We start from the raw sequence: 17793 nt of genomic DNA, 5'->3' as shown, positions 1-17793 counted from the left end.
AAAAAAAAAAAAAAAAGGTTGACTTGAACCTGTCACCGAGAGGGTGTTGGAAAGAAAGTAAAAAATCCGTGTTAGTTGATATGATATAATGATAGGAAGATTTTGGAGGTAGTGGCATATTTTTTGTATAGCGATAAAATCTGTTGGTGGTTGCATTGATCCTCGGATGAGAGCGAGCTGAGGATTCTCACAATCCATGCCAAGGTTATGTAAATGCGGGTTTCTAATTACAATCTATTTCCCTCCCTGAAAATAGCATCGCAGGATAAGAGTAGTTAAATTTCTCGACTTGCTAACAGGAGCGCAGAAAGATATCAAGTAATTATTGTAAGGGCATACTTAATATTATTCGCATATATTTTGCAGTAAAGTGCCGAGCTTTGTCCCTCCATTAATTAAGGTAAACCTGGCCATTTAGGATTGTGAGGCCATGTCGCACCGCCACAGATTTGGACCAGGATGCTAGTGCATTAGCGTCGATCGATGCTCGTTCCTTCTTGGATTCCAGAATCAGTGTGCCACAGAACCAGAGAACCTTGCTCACATTACAAATTGTGGCTTTATTGTTAAGACAACGTCAGGTTTTATTAATAACAACTTACAGTTGACCGATGAGCATCCCTGAGGGTTTGTTTTGTGTACCTTCTGATGGGAATTATGTATCCTTTTTGTTTTCGGCATTTAGTTAAGGGTATGCAAGTGGAGCCAGCCTTATGATGGTCGATTTATCCTTTGAATAAAGCACTCAATATATCTGAAATCATGACTCAACTGTGAAACTTAGAAGCATATAATTTATGCGAATCGTGCTTCGTCGAAAGTCTCTCTGTAGCTGATGATTGCGTATACAGTATGGAAAAAAGTGCCGATTGTCGGGGTACGGTAATCCTTGTCAGATCAGTTGATGACCAGCCGGACCTACCTACCCGGGTAAGGTTAACGAAAGACAGCACCAAGAGGAGAATGAGCATCGAGGATTAATTCCCATCAATATTCTAGCCATGAAAGAAGTGCCTGATTGTTAAATGCCTTCACAGAGCCTACTTCCGACACATTGAACAAGTCAGCGCCACACTATAAACCAAGGGAAAAAAACAAACATGTGGCTGATGCAGCCCTGACTGCAGCCGCGTCAAATCCCTGCCGACGTGCCGCGCCTAAGCTTGGTTCAACGTTTCTGGTTCCGGGACGAGATGGTCCACACCATTCAAGGGGGGTCATGTCACTAGGGAGGTGGATTTTTCGAATTAATTGCTGACGAAACGTCGAGTTTGGTAAACAAAAAAGGTCACAAGGACAGGAGAATAGCGTGTTATGTGACGAGAACTGTTGCTTGTAAGATAAATGACATGTTGTGAAAGACTATATCCAATTGTAGCACGTAAAAGGTACATGTCACAAGCGAGAAAGTTATTCCTGGCGTTTCCCCACGCTAAAGAACTGAGTGACCCCCGACCCCCCTGCGCTTCGGATGTTGCACATGGAATCTGAGTCGGTATTAAAAAGGTACCTTCCTTCCAAGTAAAGTATCCGTGCGTCTGCTGGTTAATGTTCGTTCTCTCTAGACTCTATCACTGTAATCTGCACTATGCATGCCTCTCCCATTGCATCTTCCTCTATCCTACGCTTTAGGCTCTATGCTCTAGGCTCTAGGTTCTGGTGACGCTCTCCAATTTGACTCTTTCCATTTGGTCCAATTACTTGGTAGACCCCCTATCCTTAGCTGACTCTCTGGTCTTGTTAGATATCTTGAGTCCCAGAGTTCAGGAATTAGCCACGCCCCTCGGCGGTTTAATACAATCTCCCCTTCCCTAGGTTTCCCTTTCCCTTGCCTTGTCTTGCCTTGCCTTCCTGTGGTATCATTCGGTTCCATTCCCTTTTGCCAGATGATGCTTTCTGCTCCGGTCTGGTCTGGTCCGCTTCCCCCCCTCTCGTTTCCTTCTCGTACCTCGTGCCTTGCCTTGCCTTGACTCTCGTCGTTTGTTGTTCGAGTCGTAGCATTCAAATGTAAAGAAGCTGTTGGCTTTGCCCCGTTTTTCTCCTTCCTGGCTTGGAAAATAAGAAATATTGTCGTCGCCCCGGAAAAAAAACGTAGCCATCCCCATCTCATTTCTCTTCCCTTTTCCTTCTTCTTTCTCCCCCCCTCCCTCACCAAAACCTCCACCTCTCACCTGTTTTTCTCAACAACGACCGACGATTTTATCATTGGAATCGCCCAATTTCATCAAATCGACACTATTCGCACATCTTAATCATCTCCGATTTGCTGTCATTTTCTGCTTCTCGAATAGCAGTATTCTGTGACGCTTTCAGAACAACCTCAATTCCGCAGTCGGCTTCTTTTTTCGTGTCGGAAGCTGCTTTGACGGTCAACGTCGTTACCTGACCCAAGATCTTGAGGCTATTCAGAGATTCGAGCTTCTCCACCGCCCGCACCTGCACTCCACAGTCTGGCCACTCACAGCTCGTTTCACCTCTGACGCTTCTCCCGCCTGCAACCATTCCGTTTCCTGACGAGACCCGCACGCCACCTATTGGACGCTTTCTATTCGCCGTACCTGTACCCGACTTTGTGGTGCGTTTCGCGCCATTAGCGTGTACCACTACACCACTACAGTACGTTGCCGACCGCTATTCGCTGCGTTCTCGACTTGAGCTGCATTGAATCACAGCCTTGCCTACGCGACAAAGCCTTATCTGATCTTTTGTTCTTAGTTACCTATTGTGTTCGGCTGGCAGTAATTTCTTGTTTTCCGGTTTGGTGATCCTGGATGCAATAAGCTTGCATTAGTTTGTCCCTTCAATTTATAATACACGCCACACGGTTTCCTTCACGAGGCTATTCACAGCCTCTTCACATCTCAGCATGACCGCAACAGCTGGCGACACGTCTATGTCGCGATACGACTCATCAGCCGGGGAACTTTCTTCGCCTCCCTCTGGATCACTTTCCGACCCCGGCTCGCCATCACGGAACGGTTCGAGCAGTCGTCCACCACAAGACTATGATGAGATCGTTGTCGTTTCCAGTGACGGTCAATATCAACACATCGGCCACCAGAACCACGGCGACCGACCTCCACCTCCCATGCCACCGCAATCAGGCACTGGACCTGCTAGGCGATATGCGCTCGTCGATAACCAATGGGTGCAATTAACTGCTGCAGGTGTCCCCAGAAAGAAGCCGGGGCGTAAACCAGGGACTATTGTGAAGCCTCGAACCTCAGACGGTGCCGACATAGCAAAGGCTGCGCGAAAGCCTCGAAAGCCCCGCGATCCCAATGCACCACCCATGCCGCGAAAGAGGAAGATGAATGCTGCCGATGGTGAAGATGACGTTCCCTCCGATTCCAAGTCCATTGCCGCTGGGGCGTCTACCGGGGGCCAGTCGCACATTGCCGACGTCTCTAATCTATCAGCATCTTCACCTGGTCAACATCATCTACAACCATCATCGTCATCACACCAACCTGAGCAGCGTTATTCACCCAAGATGGCGAAGCGAGAACATTTTGGATCTATGCAAAGCCTCTTGAACTCGGACCCTCCAACTGAACGGCCTTCTTCGCAACCGCAGTCGCAGGCTAACAATTCTACATCGATTCCTGTACGAACTAGCGGCCAAAGCTACGATCCCATTCGTGGTAACTACGATCCTGTGCGTGGGACAATGGTCTCTCATAACTCTTATAATTCGGCCTCTGGGTCACCAAGGGCCCCTTCGCAAATGCCCAACCGCTCGCCAACCATTGCAAGTCTCCTTGGTGGAAGCGAATCGCGCAGCCCTTATCAGCCTCCAAGCCAACCTCGCTTCCATGCACACGAGCCTTCTCAGCCTCCATCGCCATCCAAAGAACCTCAGACAGTTTCGACACCGACGCCAACTCCTTCCTCACGCCCGCCTGTGCAGGAAGCTAAGCAGGATTCTGCTCCACCACCACCGCCGCCAGTTCAACGCCCAGTCATCAAGGAGTCTAACTTTACGACAATCTCTAACGGTCCTATCAAAAAGTCATCGCCAAAGCAGAAACCCCATACCGGAGTTTCAACGCCCAAAACCGACAACTTGGATGACATGCAGGAAGGGGAAGGTCGATCAATCCTCGACTTTGGCCGAGCCAAGCCAGGTGAAGAAGCTCAAGCCCCTACCATCATTCTCAGTGTACCTATCCAGCCCGGGGAGACGAACAGATATGTCAACTTCATGCGCATGGCTGAAGATCGATACGGCTGGGATGCTCTTCACCCTCGTCTGGCTGCAAACCGAGATCGCAAGGCCCGCATTGCTGCGGCAGCTGCCTCTCTAGAGAAGGCAGAGTCTGGTCGCGAATCTGGTGATGAAATGTCTGTTGACCTGTCCGATGCCGAGGCTAGCAACCCCGACAACGGTGTCACCAGTGGTGTTGATGCGCAGGCCAAGCCCAAAAAGAAGCGTAATTTCAAGGAAGACCAGTACGATGTCGATGATGACTTCGTGGATGACTCAGAGCTTCTGTGGGAAGCTCAGGCAGCAGCAAGCCGTGACGGATTCTTTGTTTACTCTGGTCCCTTGGTGCCCGAGGTCGAAAAGCCAGCGGCTGGGTACGTACCGTTGAATTCCATCCATTCTGATCTTATGCTAACAGTCACTAGACAAGAGGGGCCTCCCAAGCGAGGACGTGGTGGAAGAGGTAGCCGTGGAGGTGCCAGAGGTGCATCAACTCGGGGTGGAGCCGGGACTGGTCGTGGAGGCGGCCCCGGATCTCGTGGCGGCTCCGTCACTAGAAAACCTCGCATTACTAAACAAGAGAAGGCGCAGCGTGAGCGCGAGAAGGCTGAGCGCGAGACCATGGCCCAAATGGCCAAGACGCCTACTCACAGTGGCTATTCACTGAACCCGACTACACCGTCCTTGGCCGTTAGTGAATTGGGCGCCTAGCATCGCCCAACGCTTTCCAGCTCTTTTACCGATGTCAAGATCGAGAGGCACTCTGAAATGGAAAGGATCGTTCTTCAGCATCTGAACTGCTGCTAGATTATACTCTGGACCTCCTCGCCGCCCTCCGGCACTGAGTGTCGTTGCGACACCTTCCATACTGCTCACATCGGACTTGTTTCGCTTTCCTTTGTTTCACCCCCTAACGTTGTTTTGCGGAGCATAGCTTGCCTGGTATGGCATCGTTTTCAAAGTTTTCAGATTTGTGGGAGTATTGGAGTGCCAGAGCTTTGTTTTTCTTTTCTTTTATTTTTCAAAAAGGGGCTGGGGCGTTTACAAGGTTGCATTTGGGAGTACCACAGATGTCGGGTCACGATTGAAGAGAGGAACAGGGAAGACGGTTATCTCATCTCAGACGACGACGAGTTTTGAACCATGACAAAGAAGGCGCCATAACCATTTAGGTGGCATTGACGTCGAAGAAATTGCTTTACAGGAACTAAATAGATGTTAGAGTAGGAGTTCATCAAATGTAAAAGCAATGAATTGCCACATGACTGCAAACGACTTAATGACTACGTGAACATGCTTGTCTATGCAGAGCCTTGGTTAATTCGTAGCTGATCTGTCACATTCACTCTGTCTTGCGATATGAACTTGAGGAAATACGGTAAACTTCTGGCTCTGTCTTCTCTCGATAAAGATTAGACCGAAAGCGTCTTGAAGATATGATAAGGCCTTCACACCAGCCTTGGAACCTCCCTCGCTCAGGTTTCATTTCGTTCTATCTTGTCTATGTTACCCTCTTAAAAGTCGCTCGAAAGTCTACCGTTCACGAGACGTAAAATATCAAAGGTAACTGCTCACTTGACAAATCAGAAAAGATCTGCGGACTCGCTTTTGCTCTTCTCTGCCATGTGCTTCATCCATTGACGCATATAAACATTGCTACGCCATACCCCTTTCTGTGACAAGCACCATCCCACTCTTTAACTTCGTCCAACACTTATACTAGATATCTGTGCCTCCCGATAGAAAGAAGAAAAAACAATATCGCTCTTATGCGAGACTGAACTCGGTCACCTCACCCATCTCATTAACGGCCTGCTCGTTCAGCTTGTAAGATGCACGCCATCTCAACTTGGCACTTGTGACCTTTTGGGCACGGTTACCCGCATGCCAAATTTGGACTTCTTGGGTGACGCCGCGGCTCTGTTGGGGAGCGAGGTCACGGCCGGTCTGAGGCTTGAGCTGGAGTTCGTAGCCCTATTCAAGGTTAGTGCTCGGTACCGATGCTCATAGAATGGATCAACTTGCCTTTGTAACAGCGAGCTGGAAGTGAAGCTCGCTAATGGGTTGGGGTACGTTGTTGGAAAACGCGAAGACGATATTGATGGCGTTCTCATTACCAGGAGCTCTTCTCGCAATCATCTCGATCTTGACGTTCGTGCTGCTTACGGTAGCTTGGTGCTCCTTAGGCTTGCTAGGCTCTGGAGGCAATGCTGAAGAGAAGCTCCATTCGTCGTCATCGTTCGAAGCTGCGGGAGGCTGCTGTTGAGTTGGCGCAGGAGATACGCGCTGAGAGGCCATGCTTCCAGCCCCGAGCATGGCGAAGGGGTCAGAAGCAGGCTGAGCTGGGGGAGCAGGTTGCTGCTGAATAGAGGGCTGAGGAGTTGCCGTCTGGGAGACGGGCTGTGAGAAGGAGGCAAATTGCGAGAAAGGGGGAGGGGTTGGAGTTGACACCTGACCTCTGGCAGAGTTGTCTTGGGTCATAGAAGATAGCAGCGCAGGGCCTGGGATGTCTGGTTGGAGTTAGTACGTCGGAAAGCCATGACTGCTCTAGAATTACAACTTACTTGAGTTTGCGCCAAAGCCAAGAGCAATACCGCCACCCTGGCCAAAGCTGCTGGACTCTCCACCACCAATATCGAGACCAAGGAGGTCATTCTCAAGACCCCCAGCGCTGGAGCTAGGAGCAGGAGCGTTGCTCGATTGAGCGCCGTTGCTGCTGGCATCAGCATCAAAATCAATAAGCGATAGCTCGTTTGCGGCACTCGAAGATGCAGCAGCAGTCCCCGAGGAGGAAGGGGGAGGAGCGCCGGCGGCAACCTTGGCAGCGCCCTCCATATCACCCTTCTTCATCAGCTTATACCGTTCTGCCGTTCGGTGTATGCTATCGTTGATCTCCAAGAGCTTGGCAACGGCCTCATGGTCATCCGACTCCTCCTCGCACATTTTTTGGATCTTTGGCTGAGCGCTTTGCAAAGCAGTAGCCAATTCGCTGAACACATCGCCATCCTCCATCTTGTCGCCTGCTTTGAAAGAGTCCAGTCGCTCCTCCAGTAATCGTGCTTTGGCCTGAATCTTAGCAACCTCCTCAGCAGCCTTGGCGCGGTAATCGGTCTTCGATCGCGTGTCGTAGCCGGCCATAACCTTCATAAGGCGGTTGGCTTCTTGAAGGTCCTCTGGAGTACCGCGACGAATAAGCTCTTGAAGCTTGGCTGATTGTGCCTCTCGCTCCTCCTCCTCCATTTCTTCGGCAGATTTGAGGTTCTACAGGACATAATTAGTATAGATAGCGTATGGACCGAGCGACTGGAACTTACGTCACTAGGGTTCAAGACAGCAGCATCTTCCCTTCGCACCTCGGGGAAGACGTATCCCTTATAACTTAGCAACCGATGCATGTCCCTGATAAATCCCAGATCTTCCTTGTATCGGCTCGTTTCGCATATTGTCCCTCGCCATTCTTCAATCGCCTCAAGGATCTTGGCCTGCACCCTCGTAGGTCGCATTGGCGGGCGCTCGGGAAATCTCCTGACGAGTTCATTGAGGAACTCTTTTGTACCGATCTGTAGATGAAAGGGGTATCCGCAGTTCTTGACGCAAATGTCAAGAAGTCCGAGGGCGAGCAAGGCAACGTTGGGATTGCGATGATTAATATAGTTGACAATAGCAGTAGCCGCCTCACGAGGGGCGGAACCCTTCTTGGAGTTTATAAGATCGGCGATTTCGAGGTTCAAAGCGAGATTGGGCTCATAGTTCTCGGGACTGCAGGCATGCTGGACGAAGCGTTGAAGCTGGGAGGGGGTTCGACCAGACGATGGCACATCGTTCCAGCGGTCGCGAGCCGCAGCGCGAGCTGAAGCAGCCTCCATGGTAACGGGAGGACGAGATCAAGAAGGGTGCGGATGAAGATGAAGCTAGTCGGGGGTGTCTGGCGCGTGGAAGTTGGTAGTAGTAGTGGACAATACTAGGAGGCAGTGCTCCGTTAACAGAGTGTAAGGATGAGCTGGTCAATGGCCTGGCCTGGGGTTTGGCGGGGGGAAGCTGGAGCTTGATAGTGTCTGACCGAATACGGCTCAAGCCGACGGAAACGGTCTGAGGGAGGAAATAGAGAGGATAACAGAGTCTCAATTGCAAGAAAGAATGGCTAGACCGTAGCTGAGAGACAGCCTGCCTGTTGTCCCGTTCTAAACTGTCTCTTTGTTGTTTCTAGTCATGTACTGGGTTGGAACCAGGGGATAGCATCCATGGATGGATGGAATTAGACACCTAGCACTCACTGGGCACGATAACTTATGATGAGCTAGTCCGCAGTGAGGTAAAGTGTGGCACTGTGGCGTAGGATGCAGCACAGCCACGTGATGGCATCAAGCGCGGACAGGCTCTAGACTAGCAGAGGGCCCTGCTCCATTACAGCGGGTGTCATAGCGCACCTGCCGCTGATGCCCCAGCGCCTTCCTGGCTCCTGGGAAGGCCTGGGCTGAAGTGCCCCTCACCTAAATGATCTCAAGGCCAAAATAAATATTGCAAGTCCATTTAACCCCACCATCGATCTTATCATCATCCATACTTTTTGGAGGCAAATTTTTAAATCTTGACCTCACTTACACAACCACTTGACAAATATCGCTGAACATTACGACATACAAAAAGCTGCCGGGAATCCAATTTTAACCATAAGAAATGGTCCGTCATAAGAAAGACTTCGCCCACAAGGGTCGAAAGGGAGGCCCTGCCCCGCGTCGAGGACCCCCCCGCGATGAAGAGGAAGGCTCTGGGTCTTCGCGCCCAGCTTTCAAGGCTGCATGCTGGGACCTGGGTCATTGCGACCCCAAGCGCTGCTCAGGAAAGAAGCTTATGAAGCTCGGAATGATGCGTGATCTTCATCTTGGCCAACGACACAACGGAGTCATCATCACACCCAATGGCAAACATACCGTTTCCCCTGCCGACCGCGAGATCATGGACCAGTATGGCGCTGCTGTTGTGGAATGTTCTTGGGCGAGAACGCAGGAGGTTCAGTGGAATAAGGTGGGAGGGAAGTGCGAGCGACTGTTGCCATATCTTGTCGCAGCGAACACGGTCAATTATGGTAAACCCTGGCGTCTGAACTGTGTTGAGGCGCTGGCCGCCGCATTCTATATCTGTGGGCACCCAGACTGGGCAGAACAGATTCTCTCACCCTTCTCTTATGGCCCATCCTTCCTCAAAATCAACTCCAGCTTGCTCAAGCGATATGCAGCATGTGCCGACGAGGCCGAGATTAAGAAGACACAGGAAGAGTGGATGGAACAGCTGGAGAGGGAATATGCTGAGAGTCGCGAAGAGGGAAAAGACGATATGTGGACTAGTGGAAACACAAATAGAAGACGGATAGAGTCTTCTGATGACGACGACTCGGATGAAGATGATGAGGACGATAGCGAAGAGGAAGAAGGGAGTGTGGATGGTATATACTTGGGAAAGAAGCCGTCAAAGGCTAAGCCAGAAGGGGAGGAAGAAGAACAAGAGAAGGATCGCTACGCAATATCCGACGATTCAGATGAGGAAGACACAATGGCCGAAATCCGTCGCAAAGTCCTCGCTTCAAAGACATTTGCCAACCCTCATCAACAAGAAGACAAGAAGCCCGCCTCTATCCCCAACCCGCATCAACACCAGCAGCAGTTCAAGCCCGATACCAGCGTGCGGCCTGATTCAGATAACGAGAGGAGCGGAAGCGATGATGATGTCGATGAGGATGATGAGTTTGATAACATCATTGAAGCTACACCCGTGACGGATCGTATTGGCTTGGCCAAGCTGGAAAAGGAGCGTTCTCAAGCTACTCGTACAACGAGAACATTTTCGTCAAACGCAGTGGGGGCGCCTTACAAAAGCTGATCAGTAGCATTACCAAGTAGAAATTGTAAAAAGATTTGAATCTGTAACCATGAAATGCCGAAATGGCGGACAGCCTTTGAAATGTGACTTCGTATGTGGAAGCTGATCACTAGACTAGTGAGATCTGGTATATATACTCCATCCTTCCAAATCCTATAATCTTCTCTCATAAGACCATGTATCATATCTTGTAATTATTCGTACACGACTCCAGAAGAGTCAACTCCTTTTGTTTCCTTCTTTTTCGTACATGTTTTACAATATTGTTGTTACAGTGTTCGCTTTTCTTTGATCTCCTCATATGTCTGGATCTGATCATCGATCCGTAGATCCTCAAAGCCTTCTAAACCGATACCACACTCGGCACCCTTGCCCATCTCCATGACATCCTTCTTGACGTGCTTGAGAGTATCAATTTTACCTGGATGTTTGGTTAGTAAATGGAAGAAGACGAGATATCACTATAGATAGAATGAACGAGAATGGAGCTTGACTTACCATCAAATATGATTTCGCCACCACGGATGACCTTGACCATGGATGTCCTTTTAACAGAACCGTTACGAATCTTGCAACCCGCAATATTCTTCGATACACGTTTCCTGACGTTGATAGAGAATAGCTGCAGAACATCTGCCTCGCCAAGAACCTTATGGGTGATATTGTACGGTAGCAAATCCGAGAGAGCGCTCTTGACATCGTCAACGACGTGGTAGATAACGCTGTGGTCAATAATGCGCACGCCAGCTTCGTCCGCACGTTGGCGAATATGGGGGAGGATGGGGATGTTGAAGTTAACGATGATACTCTTGGAAGCAGTAGCGTGGTCGACATCGTATTCGGAGATAGCACCGACGCCAGATCGTAGGATCTTGGATTGAACTTCGTTACTGCCAAGTTCCTGAACGGTGCCACATACGGCCTCCACGGATCCAGCGACATCAGCCTTGACGATGAAGTTCTGGAAGAGGATACCTGGTTCATTAGTGACGGGCTCCGCTTCAACGCCCTCGGCTTCTGCAGCAGCAGCGGCTTCCTCGGCGGCAGCCTTTTCACGTTGGCGTTGTTCTTGTTCGGCAAGCTGCTTGGAACTCTCTTGTCTCTCAGCCATTTCCTCGCGGTATTCGACTGCTGTCTTGGCCTTGCCCTCATCAGGCGCTTGCAGGACCATCTCACCAGCGTCAGGAAGCTCACGCCAGCCGAGAACCTGGACGGGAGTTCCAGGAGGAGCTTCGCGGATGTCAACACCAGCTTCATTACGAAGACCTCGAATCCTGGCCCATGACTTTCCGGCAACAATAACATCACCAAGACGTAGGGTTCCTCGCTTGATGAGCACTGTAGCCGTCTTTCCAGTGTGCTTGACGCTCGATTCAAGGACCCATCCCTCAGCCATGCCATCTGCCTCGGCACGGACATCAAGGATCTCAGATAGAGTGACGATACTCTCCTCGAGATCTTCCATACCCTTGCCAGTTTTTCCACTGACAGGCACAACCTGCACATCACCGCCGTAGTCTTCGATCTCAACGCCGTGGCGAGCAAGATCAGCCTTGACTTGGTCAACTTGAGCATCTTCTTTATCAATCTTGTTGATTGCAACAATAATAGGGACCTTGGCAGCTGTGGCATGTTTCAAAGCCTCTAGAGTCTGCGGCATAACACTGTCGTCAGCTGCAACGACCAACACCACGATATCTGTAACATTAGCACCTCGTTGACGCATGGACAAGAAAGCAGCGTGGCCAGGTGTGTCAAGGAAAGTGATCTGGCTGCCCGATGACATCTGAACGATGAAGGCACCAATATGCTGTGTGATACCGCCGTGCTCCTGAGCAGCAATTGAAGACTTGCGTAGCCAATCCAGGAGAGTAGTTTTTCCGTGATCGACGTGGCCCATGATGGTAACAACAGGAGGCCTGCTAGGTAATAATGATGGATCTTCTGGTGCTGGTCGAGGTCGAAGATCGCGCTCAGAGCCTGTGTCTACCGTGGGGTCAAAGCCATACTCTTGAGCAACCAGTGCAGCCGTGTCACCAGTCATGATGGTTTCTTCGGTGATTTCCTCGAAGCCCATAGACTCCAAGTCATGCAAGAAGTCCGCGACACGAATCTGAAGAGCATTGGCCAAATTAGAGACACTGATATACTCTGGAAGAAAGATGGGCACTGGCGCAGCCTCGACAGGTTGTTCCAAGTGCTTCTTGGCTTCCTTTTCAGCCTTCTTGCGCTGTCTGCTTTCCCATCGCCGAATTGCATCCTCATCCATATCTTCGTCTTCGTAGTCACTCTGACGAACATTCTTCTGGCGCTTGCCCTTCTTATCCCTTCTATTACGCTCCTCTTCTTCCTCCATCTCAAACCGAGACTTACGTCTCGGTTGATCTTCTTGTGGTTGCTGAGCTTCCGGAGACAACAGACCATCGCTTTGAAGTGCAGATTGGTATAGCTCAGTGACCTCAGGGTCAGGAGCAGGTCTATTGCGAATGTTTGTTACTCGGCTTTCGAGTGCATCCCAGAAGCCGGCATCTTGGCCTGGGGTCTTCTCATCGTTTGACCTCCTTGAACGCTTTAATTGACCCCATACATTTTCGCCACCCTTGTTCGTTGACTGAAACGGCTGCTTGGGTTGGGCTTCGGGCCGGTTTTCTGTGGGCTTCGCTTTGGCTTGACCCTGCATCAGAGGAACATGCGTGTCTACTTTTCGAGAGGCAAAGGCTCCCCAAGCAGAAGTCGCTGGCTTTGGAGGTTCATTGTTAGACCAAGATCTGGGTGTTGCCACTGGCGCTGGTGTACGGTCTGTCTTGAAGGCCTCGGCAAGAATGGAGCTCGATAATGGATTGGACACAGGCCTAGCTGGTTTCGCTTCTTGCGGTTGCTGCGATTGTTCTGGTTGTCCCGTTTGCTGCTGCTTAAAATTATTACTCCTTTCGTTGAACCGATTCGATTGCTGGGCGCCCTTCATCCGCTGGTTTCTGCCCTGGTCAAGTCTCTTGCCTTGACCCTTGTTTTGAGGCGTATTCTGAGGAGCTGGCGATGTCTTGGCGTTATCCTTTGCCTGTGCCTGGACAGGCTTCGGAGGAGGTTTCTTCAGAGGCAATCCCATCTTTGCGCGAGCTTCCAATTCATGAGGAAGTAGTTCGCCCGACTGTTTTGCAACATCTGGTGCTGGCTTGTTCGCAAACGCTCCGAACGACCCCAATCCAGCTCCAAATCCTCCAGCAATACCGCCAGTAAAACCACCAGGCTTGCCATTATCGTCGGGTCCACGGAGTGTAGAGCTCGTCGAAAGAGAGCGCACGCCAGATATTCGCGATGGGTGACATGATGATAGCCCGGTGGCTCTGACTGATGTTATCGAAGCTGCGATGCTGGACACAGGACGATCTCTAAGCTGCGAGTCCCTCGGCGAGGGTTTGTGGCGGCAGAAGGCGCATACGTAGGAATTACCACGCTCCTGTTACATGTATAAGCTATTTGATTTCACGAGTGAGAGCTGTATAGAACTAACCTGGAAATTACGAGCTCTCAACATTGCCACGGCGAGGGATTGACAGGCCTAGAGCAAAATCACCTCGACATTGACTTTAAAAACGAATGTGCTAAAGTACCTTCTGTAAATGTAGAAATCCATCAAATCTTAGTGGAGTAAGTCGGCTGGTTAGCCACCCGACAGTGGGCGACCTGAGCTCTCGGCGCCGGGATTGTCCGCTACTAGACAATTACATGCAGGACGATACTCGATACAAAGGTGTATCTTTGAGCTTCGATTACCATATCAAGATGAAGAATTAAAATTCCAAAAGTCCAAAATTACAAGATATTATAGCTAGATATACATCCCGAAATGTTTTTGATGATTTTTGGCCTCTTCCTTAACAAGTTGTAGAGCAAGACACATTTTAGACGCTCCATATCCATGTCCATGGAATTGCCTGGATGGTTTTGTGGAACCACTAGAACATGACATTCTTCGAGAACACATTTCCAATGAAACTACAAACTCCTGCCTAATCATTCTTATCATACTTCTTTCAAGCTTCACTTCACAAAACACCTACGAAAACAAAAGGCCACACTCAACATGGCTCCTAATAAGAGGGCAGGAAAACAAAAACGTGCTCACTTTGCCGATAAAAAGGATGAAGCTCCTCCTTCACCTTTCAAGAGGCCCCCTGAGGCCCTGGAGCCATTCATTCAATCTCTAGATGAGAAGCACGTCTATGTCACACACATTGACAACAAACCTGCCGCTTTTAAGCGCAAGATCTTCCTTGTACCCGTCGGCATGAACGTTGTAGTCATTCTTCTCTTCATTCTACGCATGTGGTGGATTGTTCCCTGGTACTGGCAGCTGATTATGACCGGTCTTGGGCATGAAAACGAGACAACTTGGAACACTGCAGACTCGACATGGGCTGAGATTTCCTTGGAGATTGCAAAGCGTGCTGGAACTATGTCTATCGACTTTATCCTCTTCATCTTTGTTTGGCCTTGGCCTGTGGAGTTCGTCGCTGGACAAGCACGCGGTAACCCTTGCCAATGGCGATGGCAGGTTGGCTTTCGTGAAGAGGAGGTCTACGTGCGCCGAAGCCGAGAATGGGACGAGGCTCTCACCGATATCTTGGAGGATGATGATTCAAAGAAGATCTTGCTGTCCTACATTGACAACGCCACTTCCCCTATTCTACAGGAGCAAAAGACCGGATATCTCCTGATGAATGCCTACTGGGATCTTGACTGGGCGCGCATGGTACTTGCACACCGTTTAGTCGACAAGAAGGAGCTCGCGCTCGATGCTTTCAAGGGCCTCGTTCTCGTTCATCACGCTGCCTATGGCTGGATGTCCTACGATGTCCGTGTCAACGGTACTTCGAGTGAAGATGAGCGAAGACGCCAAGTCTTTGCTTTCAGGGACGCACTCATCAAACTCGGAAAAGAAAACTTATTTTATCGTTGGGTTGAGATTGTGCAATATGAAGCGACACAGCCTGGAGGATTTGGCCCCAAGGAACAAGAGGTTGCAGCCAAGAGAATCCGAGAGTTGTTCGAGAATGAGAACATTAACTTCGACGATCTTTGGAAAGAGAGTGTTGGGTCATTGCCACAATAGAATAATACAGTTGCAAGTGTATTAAAAGAGACAGCGCTCTATTATTATCTAGTTAAAGGGGCACACCAGGATAGTTATTGTAAAACATCAGAACTTTAAAATCAGTCGTACTGTATACATGTAATAATTAACCAAAAGAAGAGGGCAAAAAAACTATTCGCCCGGCGTTCCTATCTCTCCAGCGTAGGAACCTACTGCGCGTCCCCGGTTTCCCTGGGATATTTGTTTGGCCACCCTTAGAGCCTCGGTCGACTGGTATGTCTAGGCGTCCCCAGACAGTACCAGCGCCAGGGGCTCTACAGGTCCTATGAAGGGGGTTCAGGATGAGTACATCTGGGGCGCGGTTCGAACCGCTCCTCACTTGGACCGGAGCCCAAGCGAGGAGCGGCTGAACCGCTGCGCCAGATGCCCCATCTCAGTCCCCCCGCTGTTGGAGGAATCAGAGTTATGATAACCTATAAAGCTTTGTGCTGTCCAATGGGGGTTGGGCATAGGATACAGCTGGCAGGCAGCTGGCAGATGCACTGACAGCTTTCACCACTGCAAGCTTAGCGAGCCTAACCGAAAGTCTGTCACCGACGTCCACACCAGACAGTGACTGTTCTGCCCAGAAAGAAGGCACAATGTCTGCTGATAGGAACATAATCGATAGAACCTGGTGACAAAGTTGGTTGACCTCCCCACCATACTGGCTTATACCAACACCACTGAACCGAACAAAGACAGCGCCCAAGAATGAACCGTAGTCATCATGAACAAACGAACAGAGCACACAAAGGTTCTAGTCCACTTGAACAATGCTTCGTGACTGTATGAAAACGGCGTATGTGCCAATGTTCATATGAAGATTGTCCATTGCAACCCTGACTTCAGGGAGCTGGTCAGAAGCCAAGGAGGAAGAACTAGCTTTTGTTCGACCTCTATATATCCCGGTAATCAATTTGCATAGCAAAGCCAATTTCTGTTGTCGTAAAGATATGGTGTCGTGTCGCGATTATGGTGTCCAAAAAACCGCCCTTTGTGTGCTATAGAAAAGCATTGGTGGCGGCCTCGACACTTGGTGTGTTCGAATCGAAGGGATAGTATGCCATGATAAGCTCAAGGCATGTTTCAAAAGATTGGTTCTGGCGAATTGGTACCGGTTGACTGTCTTTCTTTCAGCAATGACTCTCAAAGCCCAAAGCAACTGTTAGATGATGGTATGGATGAAGTTGGAATTGTGTGTGGTGGATATTCGTGTCCTGTCTTGGACGCTGACTAACAAGCGTGCACCCACATGTTAGTGGAAGGAAGGTGGGCTTGAGGTGCACCTGCGGAGAATCCTAGCAGAGTAGGACAAGCAGGAGCTTTGGCTTCGTGTGTTGGATCTAAGGGGACCGGACATAGAGCGGCAGAATTGTTTTCTTTGTTATCAAGCGAGACCTAACTTTCTCCATCTGAGGTTCTCCATATGATTAAGGCTTTATGTCACATCACTACTACACAGTATGCGCAGCTCCCTTTACATATAGGTAGGGAAAAGGACTTGCAAGGTTTAAGATTTGAGGTCCTGCAAAGATCGTCCGAGCAAGGCAGAATGCTGACTGCCTCTGAAAAGAATGGACCTTCTGTAGGATTGAGGGTAATCTATGCAATCTACCATCCTGGTTGGACGCCAGCAAGAGCCTCTCAACTTGTTGGCTGCGCAAGTTGGGCTGATCAGTTAGGCATCCTTTCGCACAACTTTCATGTAAAGCAACAGGCGCCTACTATTTGTGCTAAAGGCAGTCCTTGTTGCAGTAGCAAACGGATCTTGATGGATTAGTTTGGGTAGTATCCGTATAACGAATGAGCCGTTCCCTCTTTCCACCATACACTTGTTCCTCAGTTAGAAAGAAATTCCCTTTTCGGTGTGCTTGATGCCAGGCCTCTCTCTACCAGCTGTCTTATATAAACGCTCAAGGAACCAAGCCTCAAGCTTTTAAAGATAGAAACTTGCATTCTGGTTCAATTAATTCTGATGCCACTGATTTTGGTTGACTTTCGCTAGCCGATATTTCCTAATACGTACCTACCAACCCAGACCCGAATAAACTCCCCTGTCTCGAATTTTTGATGGGAAAGAATCATTACATGTTCGTATTAGCCATCAGGTAGTTCCGTTGGATCCAAGCGCCAGTTCTCAATAGAAAAGGACGGACTACACATAAAGAAAAGATCAGGCCAGATTCAAATACTTTCAACAAGCTGGCGTCTTCATATCAATCCATAATCAGTCTCCCTTCCTTCCAACAAGGGCCTCCAGTCCCCCAACAGCAACTGCTCAGCTAGACAATCTATTGGTTCCAGCCGCTAATAAGGTACCTTACGGGCACAATTCAATACAACTGTACAGAGCTTCAAGCCCCCCAGTCCAAAACCCCTAAATCTGAACGCGCAACTAGCCCCGTTCAGCCCAGTCAATCAAGTGCAAGGACCCAGGGCGACCTCAAACTGGGCTGCTAGCATTAACCTAGACTGTGCTGTTCTGTGCTGTGCTGTACCCCTTCAACCTCATCTCGACAAAAAAAGGCTTCGCTTCTTCTGCCGCTTCCCACCCCTTGGCCTTCGACTCTTC

The 17793-nt window shown here is 49.6% G+C and overlaps 5 protein-coding genes across 5 annotated transcripts; 3 read left to right on the top strand and 2 right to left on the bottom strand.

Moving 5' to 3' along the window:
- Nucleotides 1-2866: 2866 nt before the first annotated feature.
- On the top strand, nucleotides 2867-4918 carry FIESC28_03089 (uncharacterized protein; the record flags this gene model as incomplete). Its single annotated transcript, XM_031157238.1, has 2 exons — nucleotides 2867-4581; nucleotides 4633-4918. 2 exons carry the CDS (start codon nucleotides 2867-2869, stop codon nucleotides 4916-4918), a joined length of 2001 nt encoding a protein of 666 aa, XP_031018780.1.
- A 1056-nt stretch (nucleotides 4919-5974) lies between these two features.
- FIESC28_03088 (uncharacterized protein) lies at nucleotides 5975-8073 on the bottom strand (the record flags this gene model as incomplete). The annotated part of the gene is made up of 4 exons (XM_031157237.1): nucleotides 5975-6181; nucleotides 6242-6717; nucleotides 6772-7468; nucleotides 7522-8073. The coding sequence occupies 4 exons, from the start codon at nucleotides 8071-8073 to the stop codon at nucleotides 5975-5977; spliced, it is 1932 nt and encodes a 643-aa protein (XP_031018779.1).
- Nucleotides 8074-8884: 811 nt separating this feature from the next.
- Nucleotides 8885-10084, top strand: FIESC28_03087 (uncharacterized protein; the record flags this gene model as incomplete). The annotated part of the gene is made up of 1 exon (XM_031157236.1): nucleotides 8885-10084. One exon carries the CDS (start codon nucleotides 8885-8887, stop codon nucleotides 10082-10084), a length of 1200 nt encoding a protein of 399 aa, XP_031018778.1.
- Nucleotides 10085-10353: 269 nt separating this feature from the next.
- Nucleotides 10354-13619, bottom strand: FIESC28_03086 (uncharacterized protein; the record flags this gene model as incomplete). The annotated part of the gene is made up of 3 exons (XM_031157235.1): nucleotides 10354-10505; nucleotides 10583-13541; nucleotides 13596-13619. 3 exons carry the CDS (start codon nucleotides 13617-13619, stop codon nucleotides 10354-10356), a joined length of 3135 nt encoding a protein of 1044 aa, XP_031018777.1.
- A 549-nt stretch (nucleotides 13620-14168) lies between these two features.
- On the top strand, nucleotides 14169-15197 carry FIESC28_03085 (uncharacterized protein; the record flags this gene model as incomplete). The annotated part of the gene is made up of 1 exon (XM_031157234.1): nucleotides 14169-15197. The coding sequence occupies one exon, from the start codon at nucleotides 14169-14171 to the stop codon at nucleotides 15195-15197; it is 1029 nt and encodes a 342-aa protein (XP_031018776.1).
- Nucleotides 15198-17793: the final 2596 nt, after the last annotated feature.

This window comes from Fusarium coffeatum, assembly GCF_003316985.1.
Source record: "Fusarium coffeatum strain FIESC_28 chromosome Unknown BRIP53273_contig_65, whole genome shotgun sequence".
In the NCBI taxonomy this organism is placed as follows: Eukaryota; Fungi; Ascomycota; class Sordariomycetes; order Hypocreales; family Nectriaceae; genus Fusarium; species Fusarium coffeatum.
This window is presented reverse-complemented; position numbering and strand designations above follow the sequence as displayed.